This window comes from Helianthus annuus, chromosome 5, assembly GCF_002127325.2.
Source record: "Helianthus annuus cultivar XRQ/B chromosome 5, HanXRQr2.0-SUNRISE, whole genome shotgun sequence".
Lineage (NCBI taxonomy): Eukaryota > Viridiplantae > Streptophyta > Magnoliopsida > Asterales > Asteraceae > Helianthus > Helianthus annuus.
The window spans coordinates 163957712-163985467 of record NC_035437.2 but is presented as its reverse complement, the minus strand read 5'-3'; the positions used below and the strand labels follow the sequence as shown (position 1 = coordinate 163985467).

General features: G+C 39.9%; 2 protein-coding genes across 2 annotated transcripts; one reads left to right on the top strand and one right to left on the bottom strand.

Moving 5' to 3' along the window:
* The first annotated feature begins 7386 nt into the window (after positions 1–7386).
* On the top strand, positions 7387–9889 carry LOC110941730 (serine/threonine-protein phosphatase PP2A catalytic subunit-like). Its single transcript, XM_022183390.2, has 6 exons — positions 7387–7824; positions 8335–8449; positions 8903–9011; positions 9102–9179; positions 9269–9460; positions 9552–9889. The coding sequence occupies exons 1-6, from the start codon at positions 7572–7574 to the stop codon at positions 9723–9725; spliced, it is 921 nt and encodes a 306-aa protein (XP_022039082.1). The 5' UTR covers positions 7387–7571; the 3' UTR covers positions 9726–9889.
* A 458-nt stretch (positions 9890–10347) lies between these two features.
* On the bottom strand, positions 10348–12740 carry LOC110941728 (probable myosin-binding protein 5). Its single transcript, XM_022183389.2, has 3 exons — positions 11987–12740; positions 10660–11385; positions 10348–10520 (listed from the first exon to the last, which is right to left on the bottom strand). Exons 1-3 carry the CDS (start codon positions 12738–12740, stop codon positions 10348–10350), a joined length of 1653 nt encoding a protein of 550 aa, XP_022039081.1.
* Between the last annotated feature and the right edge of the window lie 15016 nt (positions 12741–27756).

Below are 27756 nucleotides of genomic sequence, written 5' to 3'. Positions count from 1 at the left end.
CTTTCTCTCATCTACTATGTCTTCCTTTCTCTCATCTACTATATTTTTCCTCTTTCTCAAATCTCTCTCTGTATCAATTATAAAAAAAGTCATGTGTCTTGAATGCATTGTTCAATTTTGTTTAAGTCCTTACAATAGTAGTACAACTGAGTCAAGCACAAGTTCATCACTATACTCCCAACAAAACCAGCTATCAACTTCATCGTCCTCCACCCCGCCATCCACATACCACTACCCACAATGGTCGGTTGGCGGTCGCACCCCTTGGAAAAAAAAGTTTTTAGTGCTAACTTTCGTCGAAAATCCTAACCGCAACCTTTGAATTTTTTCAACCACACACCTTGAAATTTTTTAATCGCCCTCCTTAAAATAATATTATGAATTTATAAAAAATAAATTAAACATTTATTATGAATATATTAGTATATAACACTCCATGGCATTATAGCACAATGGCATCTTAGGTGTGGAATAAGGCTTAGGGTCATTAGGTCCTGCGTTCGATTTCCACAAGAAATTTTTGCCAGTGGGTTTCCTCCTGAATTGGTGTTTAGACATTATGGCCTAGTTTTTTTTTTTAAAATATAACAATTTTTAATATTAGATATAACACTTTTAATTATATTTTTAAAAATATAACATTTTTTAATATTAGATATAACATTTTTAATTACATTTTTTTTAAAATATAAAAATTTTTAGTATTAGATATAACATTTTTAATTATATTTTCAAAAAGTATAACAATTTTTAATATTAAATATAACATTTTTTATTTAATTTTTAAAAAATATCACAACAATTTATAATATTAGATATAACATTTTTATAAAGAAAATAAGATTTTAAACAATTTTTTATATTGTAAAAAAACAGAAAAGAAAAAAAATAAGCATTTTTGGACCTATATGCATCGTATAGGCCCATTACGTATCGTATAACCCCATAAAATTCAAAAAATAACATGAATTTTTTAATTAATACGATGCGTATAGGTCCAATACGCATCGTATTAATTCATCAGACCCGAAAAGAAGCCCTAAACTACCGGCCTTTAAACACAAAATACACACAATTATACGGTCAAAAATCACAAAATGAATACGTATAAATGATGAGGGTTTATAGATACATACCTTACTTGTCTTTAACTCGAATCCAAACCGTATGCAACCGCATGTTCTTCAGCATATACGTATATGTATTCGTATGTGTGGATCGTATTGTGATATAACCCCCTGTTAATCAGGGGTTATATCGTTTTGCCATTTAATACGCATCGTATAGGCCTATATGATCCGTATTACCCCCTGTTTTTTGAAAATTCAAGGGGGGTAATACGCATCGTATAGAGCTATACGATGCTTATTACCCCCTCAATTCTCAAATGACACCCTGTTTTTTGAGCAATCAGGGGGTAATACGCATCGTATGGGCCTATACGATACGTATTAAATGCCAATATGACAAAACTTTGGTCTATACGATTTTATTAGCCATAATACCAAAATATATGTTTATCGTGTTTTCCTCGGTTCGACGTGTATACGTGTTGTATTTTGACGAATACTGGCGTTGAGGTCTGGCAACAACGATTCCTTATGATGGGGACGAAAGCCGGACACTTTCTCCTCCGGGTGATCATCATTTCCTCTCCCATCGTAAGAATCAGGGACAACAGACCCCTCCTATACAATCGGTGTGCTAAGTATTTCATAAACAACAAGTTAAAAAAATGCCATACCACACTGCTTTCCAGAATAAACGTGCTCGTTTTTGTGTCTGACGACTCGCCGAAAATGTAATTAAAGTTGAACCAAGAAATGATGGAATCAAATATAAAGAAAAAATGAAGAGAAGGGAATGAATTTCGTGAATCGTCTTCGTCTTCCTCGTTTATAAAAGCCAAGCAGAATGCAAAATCACATACCAATATGGGTCGTATAGGCCTATACGACCCGTATAGGGTTGACGTAATGTTTCTTTCAATCACTTTATGTCACTGTTGAGTGACAGAAAGAAAACTCGTACTTGATACAGATAATATAGGCCTATACGATCCGTATTAACGGTGTCGATTTAATTTGACAAAGTGTGCCAATAATACGACCCAACAAAATTTCAGTTTTGTCTTGAAAATCCGTACAAAATTACACAAACACGTGAGCTACTTCCATAATTATATAAAAGAATATTAGATGATTACATAAAAGAAATGTAAATCAATTATAGTAATTTAGAAGCTTGTTAGTACATCACTAGGGTCCTCTGTTGAAACCCGACCCAAATCCGAATTATAGAATACATGAAAAACCAAACCCGCTTAACCTGAGCCGGTTACCGTGTCACTTTTTCCTTGCAAAAACTGACGCTAAATACGGAATTTTCGATAAATTTTTTTTTCAAACATTTATCGTCTTTTTTATGGATACGTTTTGCTTTGGAGTCTTTGGTATTTAGAACACTAAGTTTTGAGAATATTAAACATTATCATATCATATAATCATATTATCAAATGATGTTTGAATTTTGATAATATTTTTTAAGCAAGATGAATTTTGATAATATTTTGTAAATAAACTTTTCATTTCATTTTACATCTATAGCTGAAAACCGAACAACTCGACCCGAACTAACCTAAATCCAAATTTTAAATGGGTTGATTATCAGATAACTTTTTTCAAGCTAGAAACCGAAACAACCCAATACGGCAATACCTAAAAACCGCTCATAACCAGCTTATACTACATCAACAATATGTACTATGTATAGATGTCATACCCCAATAATTCGCATGCAAAGACAAGTGTTCCATCAAATGATAAATAAAACAAACAAGATGTATTTTTAAACAATATACAAAGAGAATATAATCAAAATGTCACATTTCAAATAGTGACTTAATTTATATTTTATTATCATACATTTTCAACAAACTAGTTAAATTTCCGCCCGTGCATTGTGGCGGGGACCCAATGACTACAAAACGTGTGTCAGTAACAGCAAGCAGATACCGAATATCAAAACATAAATAAAAATTGTCGTGAAAAGGATAGTCAATCCCTCCTAAAAAACGATTTTAAATAACCTAATACATTGGCGAAGCTTGGGGGTCGATTTTTCCCAATTCCCGCGGGGGGAGGGGGGGGTGGGCGAAAATGTATATACCTAAAAATTTCTATACGAAGGTACTGTTCATAACACTACGCGTCGAAAAGTTCGGTGGGGGGGGGGGGGGGAGGCGCCCCCTCCCGCCCCTAGGAAGCTGCGCCCATGACCTAATATATAATAATAGGACCCACACGTCCTACAGTTTAGAAATTCGGTTGTTTTCAGTTCAGTTATTATAGTGCTAACCATTAAAATATGGATGAGCTCGGTACCTGTAACGGCACTGAAAGTACCGATCCGGAAAATCATCAAAATTAGGTACCGGCACCGAAAATGCTCGGTACAATAAGGTATGGTATTTGAAGGTAAAAATCAATAAATATAGGTATGGTGCTAGACCGTGTCGAACCGAAAGTAACGATTCTGAAAACGCCAAAAGGTGGGTACCAAATTGGTACCGAAAATGATTTGGTATAGTAAATTTGGTACCGATACGATACCGGTTTGATTATAGGATTTGATACGATTTTCTCATCAATAATCTAAATATACAAGTTAATTTTACATGCTACAATTCATTCATTACGTAAAAGGACAAAAAACAAAGCAAAATAAGTTGTTGTATATATAAAACCTCATTTAAACGAAATACAGTTTACTTAGTGTGTGTATGAAAAGTAATCTAAACTGTTCAATTACTTGCATTGCTACGTTGCTACAGGATTTGATGAGCTCGGTACCAACCGGTACCGAAAACACCGTTACCGAAATCCCCAAAAATGGGTACCGGTACCGAATATACCTGGTACAGTACGGCTTGATACGGTCGGTACTGGTACGACACCGGTATTTGAGGGTAAAACCCGATGAATACTGGTGCCTAACGAATAACGAAAATACACTCAGTTTGATAAATTTGATACTCGTACCGGTACCCAATACTATTCATTCATTTCTATTTTTATTATCTCTTTTTAATATTTATTTATTGTTAGTGTTCATTCCCATAGCTTTTTAATATATAGGTGAATTAACATAACATTCTTCATTTCTTTTTATGGAACCCACAAAACTCCAAATTTATTATATATATATAGGCCGGTTAACGTACAAAATAGCTTAACGTACATTACGTACACGATGCATTATTAACATGTGAATACGTGTTATAACATGCGATTTTGGTTCCAAAAAACCACCATACTAACATGTGAATTGGCTTTTCCTTTGTATATGCGAATTGCGTTTTTTTAACGTGCGACCTTTCGTTTTTATAAGATGTGATATTTCTTTCACGTTATAACAGCCGTCGCGTACGCAATGTACGTTAAGTCATATTGTACGATATATTTTTCCATATATATTAGTGGCCAAGGCTGATGAATAGTGGTTTCTTTTACTTATCTAACTTCTTTTATATATAATGTAGAGATCGATAGAGATGGTTAAAAAAAGCTTTGATGGTCTGGTGGTTAAAATAAATGTTACATAGTAATTTCACCCAAGTTCGATACATGCTCCTTTCATTGTTTCTTCAAAAAGTTTTCCGCTAATGTTTTATTATTTTAGTTCTGTTAATTGCTTTCTTTTCCTTTATCTTCACAAAGCATGTTTGATTTTTTATGGTAGTTTTATTATCAAAGTTAATAATTTTCTTTTATATTTTCTTAAATCTTTTTCCTTTTTCTTAAATTATATTTTTTTATCAATTAATTTGATATATTTTCAATAACTTACGTTCGATAGTTTTTTTCTTAAACCCTAAGTACGTAGTTTTGTTTAATTTTTTTGTCGACATTCCAATATAAATTCTGTTAAAAACGAATTTGTATTCAAAATAGAGTATTTATATACTGTTAAGTGATACGATGAAGAACTGAACCAATTATGACGGTTTGGCTTTCTAAACAACAATCTTCATTTTAAAACAATAGCTGTTTTACATTATCATTTGCTCCGTTTAGTCGCAACGCACGACTTAAAAAAAAACCTAGTTTTTTAATAGTGATTATTCAGGCTAAGCGGCATGTCTCTTTATAGCCTCTATATATCTATCTACTATAATAAAAGAAACCAAGTTTTGAACACGTGTCATTCATTGAAGTCATCCTCAAATATATAATTATCTTATATTAACTAAATAAATAATAATAAATTAATATTAAATCTTATCATACTTTAATAAAATATTATCCTCAAATCTAATTTGTTAATTTAATATATTTATTTAAAACAAAAATATTTCTCTTTCCTACTTATCTTATATATATATATATATATATATTTTTAAATAAATTACTATTAAAAAAAACAGATTTTCGTTTATTAATATAACCAGAAAACTTGTTAAGTTACATCAAAACAGAAGGTAGACGAGCAACAAGCTGCGCCGCCAACCCTTTCTGAATATATAAATAATAAATTAATATTAAATGTTATCCTAATTTATTAAAAATATAACTTTTTTTATTATTTGGTATACAAAATTATATTTATTCAACTCGTATAAAACGCGGGGTTTTTAAAAATTTACCTTTTATTATTTACTATACAAAGTTACATTTATATAACACGTGTAATACACGAAGTATTAAAAGATATAACTTTTTTTTTATCATTTGCTATGTAAAATTAGATTTATTCAACACGTGTTATACACGAGATTTTTAAGGATATAATTTTTTTTTTATTATTTGGTAGATTTTTCAACCCGACTATACACGGTTTCTTTAAAGATACGTCATTTTTAGTATTTATTACATTTATGTAATCTGTGTAATACACATGGTTTTTAAAGATATAATTTTTTTTTATTATTTGATATAAAATTACATTTATTTAACCCGTACAATATACGAGGTTCATAAAAATATAACTTTTTATTATTTAATATATAAAATTACATTTATTCAACTCGTGTAATACACGGGGTTCTAACCTAGTATATATATATATCCATACCTCAAATGAAATTAAAAAATATTTAATTCTTATTAGCATGGATTTTGAACTCGATGTATCTTGATCAATGTCATCACGAAGGTTATCGATAACATTGACAACAGAGGTGGACCTATGTGTTTCTGTGGGTGGGCGGGCGGGCGCACCCATTGAAAAAAAATAGTGTTATTTTTTAAGAAAAAACCCAACCACACCCCTTAAAAATATGATTGAACCCCTCATTCGCACCTCTGCAAATAATTTCTAGGTCTCTCACTGATTGAGAGAAGATCATTTAACAATACACAACTCAACAAAATATATGTAGTATTTGAGAATATTTATTAGAGATTAAAAAAAAAAAACAGGTGATGAAAAAACGAGACAAATAAACACCAAAATAATTATGTTTTAGAAAATGTCTACAAAGTAATATATTATCAAAACTCGTTGTTGCACATGACTTTATAGCCTAATGACATTTTAAGGGTGAAATAAGGCTTTGGGACCAATAAATCCCGAGTTCGATTTTATAAGAGGGGTTTTCCAATATTTATTGTGTTTCCTCTGAATTGATGTATAGGCATTATGACTAGTGAAGATAGATATGATCGTGTGGTTTCGCTGGTGGCACGATGATGCTCCATTAATCCGTCAGTGATCTAAATTTGCCGTTAAAAAAAATTAAAAAAAAAACTCAAAAACTCGTTGCCAGGAAAAGTTATTCAAGTTAAAAAAAAAAACCTATAAAGACAGCAATTAGTGTGAGTAATTATTTTATAAACCGCACACCCAAAAGTTTCTCAATTATGTCTCATAATAACTCCTTAAACATTACTATATGTTAAAAAGAAAACTGAATGAATAGTGATTTGGATTTTCTGATTGACCTTCGGAGGTTATCCCTCTTTGAGACACGTATCTTCAATTTTCACCTCATCTTTAAACCTCAGAAGAAGAGAGAGAAAGGAAAAGGGAGAGAGAATGGCGGTGACCGGAGGATCATCACCGTCACACCACCCCGACGGTCACAGTTGCTTGCGACTATTCATTGGGCCATTTGGTGGTGGCGAGGCTTGATTGGCCTCCGGCTGACCTCCTCACCCCGGTTACACACCTCGCTAATGACGATGATGGTGATTGTATAGTGTTTCATTTGTGTAGTTAGTTGTGACAACTGTCGGTCACTTCCACTATCGCCACCGTCGTCGCCGCCGCTGGTATGGCCGTCGCTTGTTATAATAATAATGAAAACTTATGAAAAAAGTGCAAAAGCTATAGAAATACAAGGACCACATGCAAAAAAGCACCTAAAACAAGTAGTTTAACTACCCCCATAATATTAAAACTATTCAAAAGCCGCCCCTCCATCTCCCAACAAACCTAAAAATATCTTTAACCGCCGGCTGCCATGACGGAACCCTAAGCAACTTCTCCGGCGACTCCGGCGGAGCTCCGTTCAACCTAAATGCGAATCATTCTTCCAGATCTTCAAATCCGAACACACAAATCACGTAACAATGCCGTCGCAATCGGATCTGGACCGTCAGATCGAGCACTTGATGGACTGTAAACCGCTGCCGGAGGCGGAGGTGCGGACGTTGTGTGATCAGGCGAGGACGATTTTGGTCGAGGAGTGGAATGTGCAGCCGGTGAAGTGTCCGGTGACTGTTTGCGGTGATATTCATGGGCAGTTTCATGATTTGCTTGAGCTGTTTCGGATCGGAGGAAGTGCTCCGGACACGAATTACTTGTTTATGGGAGATTATGTTGGTTAGTGTTGTGTGTTTTGAAATTTGATGTTGATTAGGTTAAGCTTGATTAGGTATTGTGGTTTAGGTGATTTAAATTGGTGTTGGATGATGATTTGTAGTCGAGATGTTGAATCTGGTTAGTGTTGTACATTTTGAAAGTGAATGCTGTAGATGTTGATTTGGTTGTGTAGATAGTGTTGATTAGGTTATGTTTGATTAGGTATTGTGGCTTGTGCAGTTTGATTTGGTGTTGAATGATGATGTGTGGTTAAAAATGTTAAATCTGCATAGTGTAGATAGTGTTGAGTTGTTTAAGTTTGATCTGTTATTGTGGCTTGTGCAATTTAGTATGATGTTGAACGTTGATGTGTGATTAAATCTGCTTAGTTGTTGAGTGTGTTGTTGAATCTGCTCACACGGATATTGTTGTAGGTCAACTTTGATCAGTCGTTGTGGCTTATGCAATTTGATTCGGTGTTGAATGTTGATGTGTGGTTATATATGCTTAGTTGCTATGTAATTCATGCAGATCGAGGCTATTACTCGGTGGAGACTGTTACGCTTCTTGTGGCATTGAAAGTTCGTTACAGAGATAGGATTACTATTCTCAGAGGAAACCATGAGAGCAGGCAGATAACTCAAGTGTGAGATTTCAGTTCTTTACCTTTTAATTATTATAAATAGATAGATTATTTTGTGCTATATTCAGCTCTCCAGATCGGTATTATCTTGTATTTTTTTTTTTGGTAAACATGACAAGCATTTGTGTATTGCAATAGATAGCCATAGGTGGTAAGATTCAAGGCCTACTGGTGTAACTTGCATCAGACTCCACACGGTTAAGTTTATTCTAGGTTACATCTTATAAACCATAAGCAAGTAAACACTACTAAATCCAACCTTACACGCGTCTCCAAAGTCCCAACAATGCAAGTAAATACGAAAAACAAACAGGTCACTGGCCTCATAAGTGAGCGAGTTTGAACGTTCAAGCTGCTAGCTACAAGATTCCCTGATGAACTCATCTTTGGCAAAACCATAGTAGGATAACATGTCATAAAACGTGGCCTTTACCTAACCTTACTATATGCTCTCAGGTATGGATTTTACGATGAATGCTTGAGGAAGTACGGAAACGCAAATGTATGGAAACATTTCACTGACCTTTTTGATTATCTACCTCTCACTGCCCTTATCGAGAGTCAGGTTCATATATCTACCTTTATTTCCATTTTTAGCTTGAAGGCTCCTTGTGATAATAATATTGTCTATTTCCTAACATTTTTCTGATTGCAGATATTCTGTCTCCATGGTGGCTTGTCTCCATCTTTGGATACACTAGATAACATACGTGCTTTAGATCGCATACAAGAGGTTGGAACTTTAATACGTAAAATTGTGAACCATACGTAAAACAATTGATTCTGTCATAATGTTTCTTCTTTTGTATTGTTGGAATTCAGGTTCCTCATGAGGGGCCAATGTGTGACCTTTTGTGGTCTGATCCTGATGACCGGTGTGGTTGGGGAATATCTCCTCGTGGAGCCGGTTACACTTTCGGGCAGGATATAGCCGCACAGTTTAACCATACAAACGGGCTCTCGCTTATTTCTCGGGCTCACCAGCTTGTCATGGAAGGTTACAATTGGTCTCAGGTTTGTAACATCAGCTATCATATCACCAGTTCATTCCATGTACTTCATCGGCCATGTATCCTCTCTCTGACATTAACATTTCGTTTTGCAGGAGAACAACGTTGTAACCATATTTAGTGCACCAAACTACTGCTATAGATGCGGGAATATGGCTGCGATACTTGAGGTTGGAGAGAATATGGACCAGAATTTCTTACAATTTGACCCAGCCCCTCGTCAGGTTGAGCCCGATGTTGCACGAAGAACTCCGGATTACTTCCTGTAAATTTGTGTTGGATAATATGACCTTTGCATGCATCCTATTTATGTTGTTATAGTTTTCGCTTTCCCCTGCTAGAGAGTCCCCCTATTCTTGAGAATTAAAGACAATATGTATGATTGTTTGTCCCTTGTTCTATTTGAGATTATTTGTTTAACACTTTGGCCCCAGTTTTCATTCTATGCGCAGCGTTTATAATTGTATTGTATGAAATTGATCATCAATTAGGTATTCTAAGGATTTTAAATGTAGTAAAGATCCGGTGTCTAAACTATGTGAAGCTCACGCCTCGGTTTTCAGGACCTAAACGCCTCGGAGCGTCTTGCGCTTTTCAAAATCAAGTCATCAAAAAGCAAAACAAAGTTGTCAACATTTTAGGAAACATATAGGAGTTATGATTTATTAAAAATCTTTGGGTTCTCTTAGATACTTTTGCAGAAACCACTGGGTCAATTTATTCGGAACCGACTCTAAGCTCTGGTAATAACACATATTTTGTTTCATGATACAAGTCCTTTTTCTTTTTGTTTTACCCTTTGACCCGTTAGAGATTTAAAAAAACACATGAATCGACCCATTATAAGCAAACGGGTCAAAATGTCCACCTTTGCTTGAAGCATGATTAACTTTATGTCCTAAGCTTTCGAAGATTTTCAGCAATCTCGGTAAGAAGGTCGGCTCTTTCATCACCTTTTTGGAATGACATTGTCGTTTTCAGGTATCCACTGTCTGCTTCAATCTCACTCATCTTCTCCTTAATTATCGACATTTCTCTTTCTAGAGTTGCCTTCTTTTCTTCTCCTGTTAATCCACATACAACCAAAGTTAGTAGCAGTTCGCTTGTAACAAACTATCACCTTGTGGCCCGTTAAAAAGTTAACGGGCCACACGTTAAAAACAACCAATATGAAAAAGAGAGATTATAGAAGTATAGAACTACCTCTATCTTTATCTTCATGATCACCATCATCTGATGATGACTGTATAAGGTTTTCCAAGTTATTCAACATACCCGAAAGCTGATGCCTTTCGGTTTCAAAATTTGATTGTTTTTTCTCGCTTTCGGTAGCCTGGTAATCACTATTACTCACAAATTCATCTCTTTCTTTTTTCTTAATATCGCCATATTTTTCTCTATATGCCTCGAGTTCGGCTTCCATAACCTTAATATCTTTCTCCTTCTGAATAAGCATATCTTTAAGTATTTGAATCGCTTCATCATCGTACTCCGCTTGTTCTTCCATCATTCTCTGATACTGCAAAGCTTCCATCTCAATCGAAGCTTTCTCCGCTTGCAACCGTGTGATCATCGCCATTGAATTATTAGCTGCAACAGCCGAAGCATTTCTTTCCGCATTAAGTTCTTGATACAACACCATCAGCATTCGTTTGTCTGAACGAACCTGTCGTTTCAAAACTTGAAGAGTCGAGTCACCTTCTACTGGCGTGTCATCACTTAAGTCGGTTACTAAATCGGGTCTATCTAGCGGAAACTTTTTTGCTAGCTTGTTGCCGAATCTTGGACTGTTTACAACTGCTGATTCTGCAAGTGGTGCACCGAAGAATTTGTTTCCTTTCCCGTATGTCGGGGTTTTTAACGACTCTTCAGTTAGTTCATCAGTATCTGCCAGCAATGGTGCTGCTGTAGATTTCATATCATCTTTAACTGTTACATTGATCATATTGTTTATTAAGATTACATTAGATATAGGGTACAAAGATACTAAATTCATTGGCATAGTATATGGGCTTTGAGCTGGGCTGAAAGTTTTATCGGCCCACATTACCTGATCCATTTTGACCCGACCCATTTTGAAAATAACATGAACAAGAGTAAAATGCCATTTTCGTCCCTGAAGTTTGGTCACTTTTGCGACTTTCGTCCAAAGGTTTGTTTTTCCGTATCTGGATCCAAAAGGTTTGAAATCTTGCCATTTTCATCCAACTCGTTAACTCCATCCATGCTTTCCGTTAAATAGGGCGTTTCCGTCTTTTTATCAAAAAAAAAAAACTCTATAAGAAATAAAAATCCACCTCTGTTGACTTTCTCCCCACCCAAAAATGTCTAAAAAATCTAAAAAGACGAAAATACCCCTGACTTAACGTTAAAAATGGATGGAGTTAACAAGTTGGATGAAAATTGCAAGATTTCAAACCTTTTGGATACAGATGTGGAAAAACAAACCTTTGTACGAAAGTCGCAAAAGTAGCCAAACCTCATGGACGAAAATGACATTTTACTCTTAACAACAATGAAAAGAACTCACTTTTGGAATCTGTGTTCAATCCATAGTCATCCTCAGGAACATCTGGTTCATTATCTGATACAAACTTAAGTTCTGTATACCTCATTTGATTCAACTCCACATTCTTTGCATCATCATTTCTCCAGCCCATCGGGGTCAACGGTACTCTAGGAGAGAAAGCGGGTGCGGTCAATGAAGCCCGAAGGTTCGATGGAGTCCTAACAAAGACTTTAGAAGACGTTCGCTTCTTAAACGATTCACCACAACACGAACACTTACTCATCTCAGCAACTCGCGTGCTAGCATTGGCGGTCTCTTTTCCTGTTTTCACTTGTTTCAGTTTCATTTCCGGATCACCATCTTTATAACCATTTGATCCTTCTGGCTCAACCGGGTTGTTAGTGTCAAGACAATCCGATTCTTTATCGGTTTGAAACGAGATCAGACAACCGTCACACATGTTTCGAATATCAGACAGTTTTCTATGGACATGACAATAAGCCAATGAAGATATGTCCTTTTTGTGAGACTCACATATTGAGTTGTTGTAGTAAGAGCTCGGGTTAGTGGACGCGAGGGATTGGTCGATTCGGGTGCAAAGGACGCATGGCGGGTCCAACTGAAAGATGGTCGCAAATTGGTGCGAGAGAAACGCGATGAAGCCATCGATGAAAAGAGAAGCTATTAGGAACCATTCTAGTATGGCTCCTACTACGAAATGAGGGAATTCGCCTAGCTCTTCCTCGACGAACATTCGGAATGTTCTTTTCGACATTTTCGGGTTTCGTGGAAACAAATCAAGAATTTGAGAATGTGTGAAATAGATGTAGAGAAGATTGAAATTGGTCAAGATCCACTTTTTTCTATCTAGAAATGTTTTTTTTTTTTTTTCCTAATAAGGGAGATGTGTTTGTGTAATACTTAACAAGTGACTGAGAGTTTTCCATGTTTTGGGTTACCTTAATATATAATATGTGGTTTGTTTCTAACTATATTAACGGTCAATCATGCATTTTCCCACAAAATCTTAACTACTTACATGACATTTCTAGTTTAATTATTTCATAATTTAAACTATTATATACATTAGTCTAATGCGTTTATTGATTTTTATATAATAAACAATAATAACTAAAACTGTAAATTTATTTACTTATTAACCTCTAGTGCATCATAATTATTTTAGTTAATTATTTATTTCATCAATTGTTTATTAATACTATACCTAATGAGCGAACCGAGGTAAAAATAGTCATTTCACACCAAACAATCAATTACAAAAAAAAAAAAAAAAAAAAAATTGACAGGTAAACAAACAACAAGCAACAAGCTGTGTCACAACCCTGTCTTGAATAGCAAAATCGGTCCTACTAAAGGAAAAGTTATACCTGATTAAGCATAAAGTTTTTTTAAAAGCATTTTTTTTACTTATAATTCCAATAAAATAAGTTAAAAACTTAGAATTGGTTTGGAGTAACCACAAACAATTGACAGTTAATTTACGTTTACAATTAAACAAAAAAGATGAACATTAAGCTAATAAGCTATGCCTATGATCAGAATTCAGATAGCAGAACGGGCTAATGAGTTTTTATTGGGCTTAGGCTCTAGCCCGGTATGTGGAAAACTAAGCCCCTGGGCCCGGGCTTTGTCAAAACAAAACCCAAAACTAAGTCCTAACCATCCTTCACACTTCACAAACATATTACATTACCACTTACACCTTCTCCATGAATCGAATCGAAAATCACAAATTCAAAATTCGAATCGAATAGCTTTTTATTTTCAGTTCAAACTGAATGTTTTAGTTTTTAGGTCCTAATTAACACCCTCAACTATAAGGACCATACGTGTAACTAACTTGTAGTTTAACTTTTTATACTGAACTTTTGAGTTATTCACACGAAAAGTCTATGTGGTTTCGCCTAGTCTGATATTTTTTAAACATTGTATGTTTTGTTTTTCATTTTGTAAGATCATCCGTAGTAGCAAAGAGGAGCCCATGTGGCACTTCACGTGGGCAAAATGGGTGTGGTACACCGCACTAGGGCAGGGGCGGATCCAGGGGTGTTTTGGGGGTTCCCAGGAACCCCCTCGGTTTGGAAAAAATGAAAAAAATTAGTGGAAACCTTGTATGATTTGGGAAAAAATAGTGAGAATTTACCAAAAGGAACCTGGTGAAAAAAATTCCTGGATCCGCCACTGCACTAGGGTTGGGGGTATGGGTTGGACATGGTGGCATCCACGAGAAAAGTGGTAAAAAAATGATTGTTGGTAAAAGAAAAAGACCGTTGGGGCTTGTGTTATTAAAATTTAAATTTTAAAACTAATTATATTTACTCTATAAGTACTAACAAATCAACCTAATTTTTATACAACATTCTTCTTCTACACCTCTCGTCCTGGAACAAGCTACAACTTTCACTCTAAATAGAACTGTATGTAGATGGACGTCAGATGAAGAATACGCATTGGCTATGACTTTGATCGAAGTGTCTGATGATGCAAATATCAGTAACCATTTTTTACTAATGTTTATTTATTTTTTAAATTTAAACGTTTTATTTATATTTACCTTATATCTTTTTAGAAATTATTCAACGGGATGCAATGATTTGGAAACACATTCGTGACCATATTCACGAACAATTGGGACAGGGGGATACCGTACAACCGTTTGTATTCTAACACGGACTTTTATTAAGTTTGTGTGAAATAACTAATATACTCTTTTGACAAACTACACTTACTAGTAAAGACAAAAGATTAAATACACATAAGGTTACTGTACAAAACGTACGAATAAAGTGAAAAAGTAAAACAACGCAATGACATTTTCGTAATTATTTATTCGTAGAGTAACTCTCTTAATGAACTAGTAAAGTAATTAGGATACACTTGTAGAGTAATTTTGAGTTTTATGTTGTTTGATGAACTTGTAGAGTAAATGTATCTGTTATTGGTAGGGTAATTATGATGCATTTGTAGAGTAATAATGATGATCTGGTAGAGTAATTATGATACACTTGTATTGTAATTTTGAGTTGTATGTTGTTTGATCAACTTTGTAGAGTAATTGTGTATGTTATGTTACTTTGATGATTATGATGCACTTGTAGAGTAATTTTGAATTACTAGTTGCTTGATTCACATTGAAGGGGTATGGTCCCAAAAAACCGCGCAAACCTCCATCAAGGTTGCGCGTGGAACCATACTCCTTATTTTTAATAAACTTCCTACCACGAGCTTCGCGCGAGCAACACCATTTTCCTGCTCTACGTCGCGAGAGGGCTCGCTCACAAGAAGCTCCGATATCAGCACTTAGCATACTAAAGGAGCACACAAGCATACTAACCTGCGCGGGTTAGTTAGATGCTCAGCAAGAACCACACAGGGAGGCAGCGCAAGGCTGCCCCCGGTGGTACACAAGGTACAAGTGGCAGTAAAAAAGAGCCAATGAGCGTCCAGCAGGCTCTGTTCAATCGTGCGCCACGATCGTCTGACAAGAAGTACTTTAGGACGCCTACGTGGCACCAATCAGAGGACGAAGACATCTGTCCCACGATCTCCACTTGTCTGCTGATGGCAGAAGAACAGCAGGGCCGACAACAATGGCACGTGGCTCCAATCAAGGCACGCCAGCGCCGAAGGACTTCTAGAAGCCATTAAACGGTCGACACTAGTGAGACAAAGAGCATATCCGTTACGTTGTCCATTTCCGGCCCAAGGCCCATCAGCCCATATCCTCATACACCTCTCCAGCTATAAATAGAGACCTTATTCCATAGGTTAAACATTCTATTCCCTCTACTCTCACTCTTAATACTTAATTATCCTCCCAAAGCAGTCGCTTATTCTCACGCCGGAGCCCGGTTAAGAGGGAAACCCCCACATTCCCCTCTTGACGAGTAACGGTGTTCTGTTTTGTAGGATTAAACATCAAAGTCGGAGCTCAGATATTCATTAGAAGATTAACCACTATGGTAGAAACATAAACCAAACTGATTAATCCCCATAATTAGTTCAGTGTTTCTTCATTGGCGCCCACCGGTTTTTCTACAACCATTTTCACCTTCTTGTTTCTGAGTTTTTGACATTTCTTCCTTCGATCATGGCTGGTCAAGGAATCATTCCCGAGTTCGGCTTCGGAGCCAACTCTAACGCGGCGTTGGGTGAAGGAATCCAAAACTTCCAAGCCCAGCAAATCGAAGAAATTGGTGAAGTCGAAGTAACCAATACTGGGGGCCCGCGCGGGAGCATCACCCGCATCACTCAGACGGTCACCCCAGGAAATAACGGCGAGGGACCTTCAAACCCAACACCACCTCAGAATGTTTCAGCGTTGCTAGGGCTACCAGAAGGCGAAACTCCAGCGTCATGGTATGCCAAGAATATCGCCACAATCAACGCAGCGTACCAATCCCTGATTGCGCAGCAAGCAGTCTTGACGGCAGAACCGTCCTTGGTCACTCCTCAAAGTCAGGGGGCACGCCAGATGCCTCCACCGCCAAATCTCCAAGGCAGAATCAACATGCCACCCCCTACCAGGCGTCTAAGCGTGCAGGACACGCGCGACACAAGGGGAGAAACGGAAAGCTACTACGACTATCCGTCAAACCTTCAAAGAGGTCCTGTTCATAGCCGGCTCACGCCGCGCAACATGAACAACGAATGGGAAGAGACAGACCCGAATGATCCAACTTGGGAAGATGACGAGGGCTCGTCAGTCTTCAACCGCTTGCAGAGGAACCACGAATACTTCAAGCCGCGACAGCATGTAGGGTATACAGAGGAAGATGAAAGGGATTTCCGCCTGGCCTACAGGCCAGCGGAAGCTGCGGAGCATTCAAAATTCATCCCAAAAATCGCACTCGCGCCGCTTTCAAGAGAAAAGTTACCTCCGACTGTAGGGAAGTTCAACGGATTGACTGATCCGGATGATCACGTCAGAACTTTCACCAGTGTAGGTTGCATGGGTGGTTGGAACATGCCTATGTGGTGTCACTTGTTTATTCAAACCCTTACCGGGGCTGCTCGCGCCTGGTTCGACAGCCTTCCACCAGGGAACATCAAATCATGGGTAGACTTCAAGACACAGTTTTTGAGCTACTTCAGCCAACAACGACGCTACCAGCGTGACACTGCTGAAGTAGAAGACATCTGGCGAAGAGATGGCGAAGGTCTGGAAGATTTTATCACCCGATTTAACAAAGAATGTTTGGAGATAGGCGGCGTAAGCGAACAACTGATGCGGTGTCACTTCAAGAAAGCCATTCGCTGTGATAGCCTCATCAGAATTATAACAGGCAAAGACGGAATGCCAAAAGAATGGGATAAACTCATGGAAGCCGCAAAAATTGTTGCGCAAACCGAATAATCACTCGTTGGGAACAAAAGTTATCACTCTGAAGATCGATTCTCCAGAGGGAACACGCGCGACAACAACAGGCGCAACAGATACAAGGGTAATGATTGGAAGTCTAGGAGATCAAGGGGCCATGATGAAAGGTCGCGTTATAGAGAGGACGCGCGTGAAACAATTGACCGAATCGGTTACAAGAAACAGTCAAAGATGATAATCGTGACAAGCACCGGACTCCGGTCATAAAAACGCCAAAAGAGATATTGATGACGGAGAACCATGATTTCAAAGCTCCCAGGCCTATGACAAACAAGAAGGGGCAAGACCCCAACTTGTACTGCGATTTTCATAAAGACTCAGGGCACTTGACCGATGATTGCTATAGTTTGCGCCAAGAGATCGAGAGAGCGCTTAAAAGTGGTAAGCTAAGCCACTTAGTGAAAAATGTACGCAAAGAAACTCGTCAGCTCCAGCGTCATGACGAAGGAAATCACAAGAAAGTCCGACGCTTAGAGACCCACATGGTCAACGGACCGAGATATAGCGCAAAAGAGAAAGGTAAGCGCCCCTATGAGCCTTCATGGCAAGAGCAACAGGTCATTTTCCCAGTAGTGCGCGGCGGTCCTCGCGCCACATGACTCGTCGTCATCACCGGTATCATCGGCCACTATGAAACGGAGTACATATTCATTGATCCAGGAAGTACAACTGACATCATTTATGAACAGTGTTTTAATCAATTTGACGAAGAGGACAAAGCGAGACTCGAGCCAGTTGATTATCCTTTGTCTGGATTTTGCAACGAGATGGTTTTCCCACTCGGTCAGATCAGTTTCCCCGTCACACTTTCTGACGGGAAGCATTCAAGAACAACAAGCGTGAATTTCATGGTGATACCCGTAAAATCAAGGCATGATGTGTTAATTGGGAGGGAGACCCAAGGCGAGTTGAACATGGTGACTTCAACTCCCCACTCTGCGATAGGGTTCCCAACCAAAACAGGAGTAGCAATCATCTATGCCAAGAAGGAAGTAATGTCAACTGAAGAAGTGCGCCCAGCAAAAGCGGCGAAGGTTTCCACAACCGAGCCCGAAAAATGGGTTTTAAACCGCAAATACCCAGAGCAAACAGTGACAATTGGCCACGCCATTTCGTCAGACATCCGAACGCGTCTAAAGCAATTATTGTTCCGAAATATGGATATCTTTGCCTGGACCCCGGCAGACATGACCGGCGTCCCGCGCAACATAACCGAATATTGCTTAAACACTTACCCCTCTGTTGAACCAAAGGTCCAAAGAAGGCGCAGCTTAGGAGCAGACAAAACGAAAGCAATGAATGAACAAGTATGTGAGCTGCTCAAAGCTGGGATTTTGCGAGAGGTACGTTATCAGAGTTGGGTCGCGAACCCGGTAATGGTTGAAAAGTCAAACGGCGGATGGCGAATGTGCGTAGACTATACCGATCTCAACAAGGCATGCCCAAAAGATTGCTATTCTTTGCCTGAGATCGACAAAAAGATAGACTCTCTCGCGCCATATAGATGGAAGTGCTTCTTAGATTGCTACAAGGGTTATCATCAAGTCCAGATGAAACTCGAAAATGAGGACAAGACAGCTTTTAGAATTGACCTTGGAATCTTTTGTTACACAAAGATGCCTTTCGGTCTGAAAAACGCTGGCGCAACATACCAACGCTTGATGGACAAGACCTTCGCAGGGGACATCGGAAAGCACATTGAAGTTTACATCGATGATCTAGTGGTTAAAAGTCCCGAAGAGGACCAAATGTTGAAGGACATCGAAAAAGCGTTCAATTCATTGTGCAGCGTAAATATGAAGTTGAATCCAGCAAAGTGTTCTTTCGGCATGGAAGAAGGGAAGTTTTTAGGCTTCATAGTCACAAACGGTGGTTTTAAAGTGAATCCAGAGAAAGTCCAGACCATAGAGCGAATGCCATCGCCGCGAACAATCAAAGAGATGCAACGGTTGGCCGGCCGCCTGGCCGCGCTTAACCGTTTTCTTTCCAATCACGCCGCGAAGTCGTACCCCTTTATCAGCACGTTGCGCAACTGTGTGAAGAAACATATATTCAAATGGACCCCCGAAGCAGAGACAGCTTTTCAGCAAATGAAAGAGTGTTTGATTGAGCTCCCTACCCTGACTGCACCGTTCGAAAAAGAGCCACTCATACTGTACTTGTCTTCTTCAGATAAGGCAGTAGGGTCGGTATTACTGGTGGAGAGAAACGGAGTCCAAACTCCAATTTATTACGTCAGCAGGGTACTCACTGACCCAGAAACAAGATATTCCACGATGGAAAAATTGGTCCCAAAAAACCGCGCAAACCTCCATCAAGGTTGCACGTGGAACCATACTCCTTATTTTTAATAAACTTCCTACCACGAGCTTCGCGCGAGCAACATCATTTTCCTGCTCTACGTCGCGAGAAGGCTCGCTCACAAGAAGCTCTGATATCAGCACTTAGCATACTAAAGGAGCACACAAGCATACTAACCCGCGCGGGTTAGTTAGATGCTCAGCAAGAACCACACAGGGAGGCAGCGCAAGGCTGCCCCCGGTGGTACACAAGGTACAAGTGGCAGTAAAAAAGAGCCAATGAGCGTCCAGCAGGCTCTGTTGAATCGTGTGCCACGATCGTCTGACAGGAAGTACTTAAGGACGCCTACGTGGCACCAATCAGAGGACGAAGACATCTGTCCCACGATCTCCACTTGTCTGCTGATGGCAGAAGAACAGCAGGGCCGACAACAATTACACGTGGCTCCAATCAAGGCGCGCCAGCGCCGAAGGACTTCTAGAAGCCATTAAACGGTCGACACTAGTGAGACAAAGAGCATATCCGTTATGTTGTCCATTTCCGGCCTGAAGGGGTAAGGTCCCAAAAACATCATAAAAAGGATTTGAGACCATACCACAAATTGGCCTTTCAACCTTTTAACCTTGCGCGGCCGCGCATTGGTTTTACAAAAGGGAGAAAATAATCAACAATTTATAGTCGCGCACCCAAAGGAAAACGTAAAATCCTTGCGCCTTCTTCCATTAGCAAAGGATTAAAATCCTGAAGATCAATACTTCCGCTCAAATATCCAAACTTGGATATTATTTTGCCCAGACTTGGGATTTATACATCTGCGTCCACACTTTGAGGTGTCACACTAGATTACAGCAGTAATCGTCTAGAAAGAATATGATCGTGCACCACCCAGACGGTTATAACCGTCTGGACACGTGTCATTACCACAGGCATCCCTGAAACCACAACGAAAGCATGCAATTGGAGAATGATCTCCAATTAATCACTTTCCACGTGGCAATCCCCCAGCCATAGATCAAACCACGATCCGTGTGCATTCACATCGGATCGAGACAACTTAACAGGGGATCAAAGAACTTAACGGAAGAAAAGATAACCGCTACGGCGTTAGCATCTTTCGTCATCTTTTCAATAACAGGTTTTCCCTCCCAAACTCCCGGTTATAAATACGAGAACTGTTCAGGTATGAATTCAGATCACACTCACTTCTCAAATACTTTCTCTTTTCCGTTACCAATACTTATTCTCACACCGGAGTCGGGTCAATGAGAGAACCCTCTTCTCCCCTTGGCGAGGCTAACGGTGCTCTTTTTTGCAGAATCACCGGAGAAGAAGTTCGGCAGCAACTGAATCAACCGAGAGAGAGCTAACCCTTTTATGCGGATTCAAACCCCCTAGATATTTCGGTTCCGACCATTTATCTAGTGTTTCTTCATTGGCGCCCACCGTTTTCTCAGTTTTTCTAGTTTCTACCTCGTTTCGATTCAGTTCATTCCATTTTTCTGTTTTTGCACATGGCAGAAAATTCGTCATCTCACCGGCAACTTGGTCCTCGACCAAACGTCGGAAACAATTTACCAGTAGAAGGGATTATAGAAGAGGCCTCAGACGATAATGAGGTTCAATCCAATCGAGCAAATGATCCTGTTACTCCAGGAATGTTACCAGCAAATCCCACTCAATCAATTTTACCACCAAGAGAAACTCCGATATCATGGTATGTCCGGTCCCAAGGGGCGTTAAACGCAGTGTACACACAGTTGTGTGCTCAAACTGCTCCCGTGACCCAATCACGAAGGCCGGGATCTAGAGCTCATGCTTCCCAGCGGGAAGAATCAACTTATGATGATACAGGCAGCTACCAGAGACAACACCATGGTGAACCACACCCTCGTCGAAGGCAATCGGTTCATGATAGGTTGGGTTCCCAATGGGACACTCACACTGATGAATCCGATCAAACATATCGTTTGAGTGCAAACACTAGCGTATTCAACAGACTGCAGCCAAACTATAACAAATGCAGGCCTCGAGCGGTTTATAACCCTGAGGCAGAACATAATTATGACTTAGTTTACCGCCCTGCAGAAGCAGCGGAAAACTCGAAGTTCATACTGGAGATAGCTCTGGCTCCATTGGAGAGGGCAAAATTACCATCTAACGTTGGGAAATTCAACGGGTTAACTGACCCCAATGATCATCTGAGAGTATACACCAGCGCAGGGTTGGTTGGCGGTTGGACTCTTCCGCTATGGTGTCATTTGTTTGTACAAACATTAACCGACCAAGCGCGAATCTGGTTTGATAACCTACCGACGGGACATATCGAGTCGTGGAAAGATCTGCGTCAAAAGTTTTTAACACACTTCAGCCAACAAAGGCGTTCCATGCGTGATACATCCGACGTCATGAACATCTGGCGCCGCGATGACGAGAATCTGGAGGATTTTATCACCAGATACAATAAAGAAGTGTTGGAGATTGGTGGTGTTCACGAACAACTAATCCGTGCTCAGTTTAAGTACGCGGTTAGATGTGACGACATGGTCAAAGTATTATCTGGAACAGAGAGCCTTCCCAAGAGTTGGGAAAAGATAATGGCGGCGGCCAAGGTTTATGCGCAGACTGAGAAAAACCTTACTACAAACAGGCCACCACCACCACACAACAGGCCCACAGACTTAAGCGCAACCGGTGAGAGAAGGTTCAAAAAATCCTGGCGCGAGTCATCAGGAAGTCGTTCCTCTGAAGATGCCCGCACAACAATCAATAAGCTCTCTACACAAAGAGAAAACAAGCACGAAAATAGGGAGAGGCAGTGGACTCCCCTAACAAAGACCCCGGCGGAGGTTCTGAGTACTGAGGACTACCAGTTCAAACCTCCGATTCCGATGAAGAGTAAACGTGGTCAAGACCCGGCGCAATACTGCGAATATCATAAAGATAACGAGCACACCACGAATAACTGCATATCCATGCGCACGGAAATAGAGAAAGCCCTCAAAAATGGAGAACTTACGCATTTACTCCAGAATATGCGCAAGGAGATTAAGCAGATTACCCGGGGAGAAGAAAGCTCAAGCAAACGGGCCAAAACTTATAGGATTCTATAGGTTTTCCGCAGAAAAGACATGACTTATCAAATGCGGCGGAACTATCAGGGAGTAAGTTAAGCTCCATTTAATTATTAAAAAAAACTTTGTAACGCCTCTGAGCTTTATCCATGAATAAAATTACAAAGTTTCTATTATTTTTTGTGTTTACAAAGTGCATGCAATTTCTTTTTAGTAAGCGCAAAAACATTGTGGTAGTATAAAACAAGCTCCATGCGCGGTCAGTGATCACGTCACAAACGACCATAAACTCACACATGAGCTTCATACCAACTTCATTCGCCTTACTCAAGTAAAAGCAATTGTACTCATGCAAAATATTGTAAAGTCATTTAACAAAACAAATAGAAACATACTATTTTCAGCGTACAAATACGCCCTAAAGAGCTTCAAACACAGCAATGTTTCGAATTCTTGCGCAACAGCGCACTGACAAAACAAGGATCTACATCCCACAAAAAACAAATTGTTCAAAACAATTCCATCCTACTCTAAATCTTCACCCTCATCCGGAAAGATTTCCTTGAGTTGCGCCACGGGATCATCCGATTGCAGCGCCACATTTATCAACTCCATAACTGGAAGTTGCAAATTATTAAACTCCGTCTTCATGGAGGCAAGCGCAGCGGCAGTATTTACGCCAAAGGTAGCAGACTTGTTATTATTCCAGTTAACCTTCAGCGCGCTATTCACATGTTGGGAACATTCCGCGTAACCTTGCGCATACCCATCTCGCCGTGCAGCAACCACCAAATTAGCAACAGTTTTATCCAGTTCTTCAGAGTTTAATACAGATTCAGCAACCTATGAAATCAAGCGAAGATAAGCATCAAAAAAGCGCATATATGATTTCGCAACAAAAAAGGGAAAAGGAACTTACACAAGCAATCCCGCGATCCTTCAACCAGGCCATATCATTCTTTAAAGGCTCAAGCTCGCTTTCCGCTGTAACCCGCGCCGTTTCTGAATTTTCCAGTTTCTCTTCAACCTCAGTCAAACGGCGGGAGGTTTCAGTATTTTCGGAATGCGCAAGCTCCAGGTCCTTCTTAAGTTGTTCCTGGTCAGAAACCAAAGCAGTAAGTTCTTTCAACTCTTTATCTCTAAGAGCAAGGGTGGCAAAAGCTTGTACCTCTCGTTGCTCACTACGCTCCCTATGAGAACGCGCCTCCGCCAGCGCAGCTTCTGCATCAGCTTTCTCCTTCTTCAATTTTTCTACCTCCGCATCCTGATTCTTCAGTTTTTCAACCTCAGCCTTGAGGTTATTAATAATATTACGAAGGTTTGCTTTCTCAGCATTATCTTTTTCGCAAATCTTCCTCCAATTTTTACGTTCCTCGGAAAGGAGAGCAGCTTCAGCTTCCGCCTTTCTTTTTTCAACCAGCAACGGACCATTCCTCAGTCTTACGCTCAGTTTCAAACTTGGCTTGATCAGCTTCTAATTTAGCCATTAACTGAGCCAGACGTCTCTCATCTTTGGCGAATTTCTTCTGAGCCGCCATAAAGGATTTCTGCTCCTTATGCATGCTATACCACTCACGAACAATACGGTGGGTGGTAGAGACATGAGAAGCAGTTTCAGCAAAATAAGACTGGTAGGTCTGCTCATAAGACCGATCTTCCTGAAACTTGACCTCCCCAGGTGGAAGTATCCCCTGCAACCAATCTTGGCACACATGCCAATCCGCGAAAGTATCACCTTTCTTTAAGTTCCAAACGGGGGTGTGAAGATCAGCAGCATCTTTCTCCGTGTAAGTCCGATAATAGTAATCTCCCAAGGTTTCCTCTGGGCGGATCGGAGAATGTTTACTAATACCAGCAGACGAATCTTCCCCCTCAACTGTCACCTTCTCAACATGCTCCGGCATAGTATCAGAAGGTTTAGGGGAAGAAGTGGAAGTGTTCTCAGTTGTCTCTTTCCCCAAATCTTGAACAACCACCTCAGGGGTTGGGGGATTATCAGCATCATTCACCACACCTGGGTCAACATCAGCAGGCTTCTCAGCTTCAACAATCTTCTCCACACCATCGTCTGCAACCTCTATAGGTTTCAGCTGATCAGCTACAGAAGCATGTGGAGGGGTGGAGGGAAGTTCTTCATTTTCCACAGATTGCAGTTCTGTGGGAGTAGGAGCAACAGCAACCTCTGGAAAAATAAAAATCCGTAAGGATCTAATCCGCATAAAGGAAACAAGGGAAAACAACACTTACCGGGAACAGACTCTGAAACAAACGCATCAAGGTTTCCTTTTCTGGTAATTTTCTTCCTCTGCACTTTCTTGGGAGGTTGATCCTCCGCATCAGTATCAGCTTGCTTCCTCTTACCAGCCTTCCTATGCACCAAATGCTCGGGACTAGAATCCAAATCGATAGGCTCGTTTGGATTGGAAGGGGGAACGTCAGCAGAGTCCCTCGGCTCAGGTTTCGGTTCTCGAACAGTCACTACAGGAGCAAGACCCTCCAAAGAATCAGAAACCACCACATAATCACACCTGGAGTCAGGAGAACGACGCGTACCTTTCTTCTCTCCAACATTCTTCATCTTCAACGGTTGAACTTTAACAGCTTCACCCCTCTTCGACGAAGAAGCAGAAGTTGTCGCGCGCCTTTTTTTTCAGGGCCTATGCCCAAATTCAACAACTCACCTGCAAAGGCGCAGAATAAAGAATTTACCCACAACGCGCAAGAACAGGAAACAGAAACAAATGTAACTTACCCGTACCAGCAGCCGGGTGAACAGATAAATCCGCATCCCGCGGAAGAACAAAATTTCCCACAATGCGGTGGTACCAAAGCTCTTCTTCTGGTTTTTTCTTGATTATACCCATTCGACCGCCTTCCCTCTTGAAGGCAACGACATACAGAGAAACAACTACATTCGAAGAAAGCAGAGGGTCAAAAAAAAAGGGAAGAATCCCAAACTTACTATGACCATTCTCCGTATACACAGGTTTGTCGTCACGCTCCATCTTCCAGTTTAAACTCATGCCGGCTCCAACAAGAGCTTTCTCCGGCAACACAATATTAGGCACATCTTTCAAATCTTGATACCAGTTCTCACTAACGGGGGTCTGAAGGGTTTCAATCGGAACATCATCCTTCCCCCTTAGAACCATCTTCATCAGAATCACTCCAGCCTTGATAAAGAAGAATTTTTGCTTCCAATCATGGAAAGATTTCGGGGGATGCAGTAAAATTTTCTTAGCAGAAACCCTCTGAACGAACGAATAGAACCCTTGGGTACAATGCATCTGATGAAAAACCCTAAATCGGAGGACGGTTGGTTCAACATACATCGTCCGACACACAAATTCAAAATGTCGAACCCTAACCATACCAATAGGGTGAAGTTGGGAGATATGCAGGTTGTAAAACTCAAGGATTTCAAGAAAAAATCTAGTGACAGGCAAGCGAAAATTACCATCACAGAAAAAATCCCAAAAGAGGGTAATATACCCAGCCGGAGAATCTACCGCCATCTGCCCCTTTTCAGGGTACAGAGCACCCCAGCTTTCCAGAAACTTGAAATTCTGAACCAAACCATCAAAAGACGCTCTAGACCACTTCAACGGTGGAAGTTCAGTCGACATCTCTTCAGTAAGATCTTCTTGATGTTCTCCGATTGACATAAGAGGATGAATGATGGAATTTTTTCTTCTTAAGGAATAACAAGCTCTTCAACAAAACAATGATTAAACGGAGAAGGTTACCCAAACGTTATATATACTTATCGCAATAAATAGCATCGGTAACCGTCACAGCGACTGTTCCGGGTATCACAGTTCCCCAAACAGCAGAAAAAAGAAATATCAGAACACAAACGCGTTTACACGCGCGCGTGTAAGACACAGACAGTAAAAAACAACTAACAATGACAGGTTGTCAAATCAAAGATTTTCCATAAAAAATCTTTACAAAAAATTCAATCTTCTCACAGAAGATTTCTTATTTTTTCGCGCCCAAAAACATTTCTCTCTCTTAAGTCCAGTGCTCCACTTATTTGCATAAGTACAACACTAGACTGGGGGGACTTGAAGGGGTAAGGTCCCAAAAACCTCATAAAAAGGATTTGAGACCATACCACAAATTGGCCTTTCAACCTTTTAACCTTGCGCGGCCGCGCATTGGTTTTACAAAAGGGAGAAAATAATCAACAATTTATAGTCGCGCGCCCAAAGGAAAACGTAAAATCCTTGCGCCTTCTTCCATTAGCAAAGGATCAAAATCCTGAAGATCAATACTTCCGCTCAAATATCCAAACTTGGATATTATTTTGCCCAGACTTGGGATACATCTGCGTCCACACAGTAAGGTGTCACACTAGATTACAGAAGTAATCTTCTAGAAAGAATATGAACGTGCACCACCCAGACGGTTATAACCGTCTGGACACGTGTCATTACCACAGGCATCCCTGAAACCACAACGAAAGCATGCAATTGGAGAATGATCTCCAATTAATCACTTTCCACGTGGCAATCCCCCAACCATAGATCAAACCACGATCCGTGTGCATTCACATCGGATCGAGACAACTTAACAGGGGATCAAAGAACTTAACGGAAGAAAAGATAACCGCTACGGCGTTAGCATCTTCCGTCATCTTTTCAATAACAGGTTTTCCCTCCCAAACTCCCGGTTATAAATACGAGAACTGTTCAGGTATGAATTCAGATCACACTCACTTCTCAAATAATTTCTCTTCTCCGTTACCAATACTTATTCTCACACCGGAGTCGGGTCAAGGAGAGAACCCTCTTCTCCCCTTGGCGAGGCTAACGGTGCTCTTTTTTGCAGAATCACCGGAGAAGAAGTCCGGCAGCAACTGAATCAACCGAGAGAGAGCTAACCCTTTTATGCGGATTCAAACCCCCTAGATATTTCGGTTCCGACCATTTATCTAGTGTTTCTTCACGGCCCAAGGCCCATCAGCCCATATCCTCTTACACCTCTCCGGCTATAAATAGAGACCTCATTCCACA

Excerpts from the sequence above, each read along its gene's own strand:
- LOC110941728 (XM_022183389.2), bottom strand. The coding sequence starts at position 12,740 with ATGTCGAAAAGAACATTCCGAATGTTCGTCGAGGAAGAGCTAGGCGAA. Across the intron at positions 11,386-11,986 it reads ATTGAACACAGATTCCAAAA|TTAAAGATGATATGAAATCT; the intron begins GTGAGTTCTTTT and ends TCAATGTAACAG. Across the intron at positions 10,521-10,659 it reads TCATGAAGATAAAGATAGAG|GAGAAGAAAAGAAGGCAACT; the intron begins GTAGTTCTATAC and ends GTGGATTAACAG.
- LOC110941730 (XM_022183390.2), top strand. The coding sequence starts at position 7,572 with ATGCCGTCGCAATCGGATCTGGACCGTCAGATCGAGCACTTGATGGAC. Across the intron at positions 8,450-8,902 it reads AGCAGGCAGATAACTCAAGT|GTATGGATTTTACGATGAAT; the intron begins GTGAGATTTCAG and ends ATATGCTCTCAG. Across the intron at positions 9,012-9,101 it reads CTGCCCTTATCGAGAGTCAG|ATATTCTGTCTCCATGGTGG; the intron begins GTTCATATATCT and ends TTCTGATTGCAG.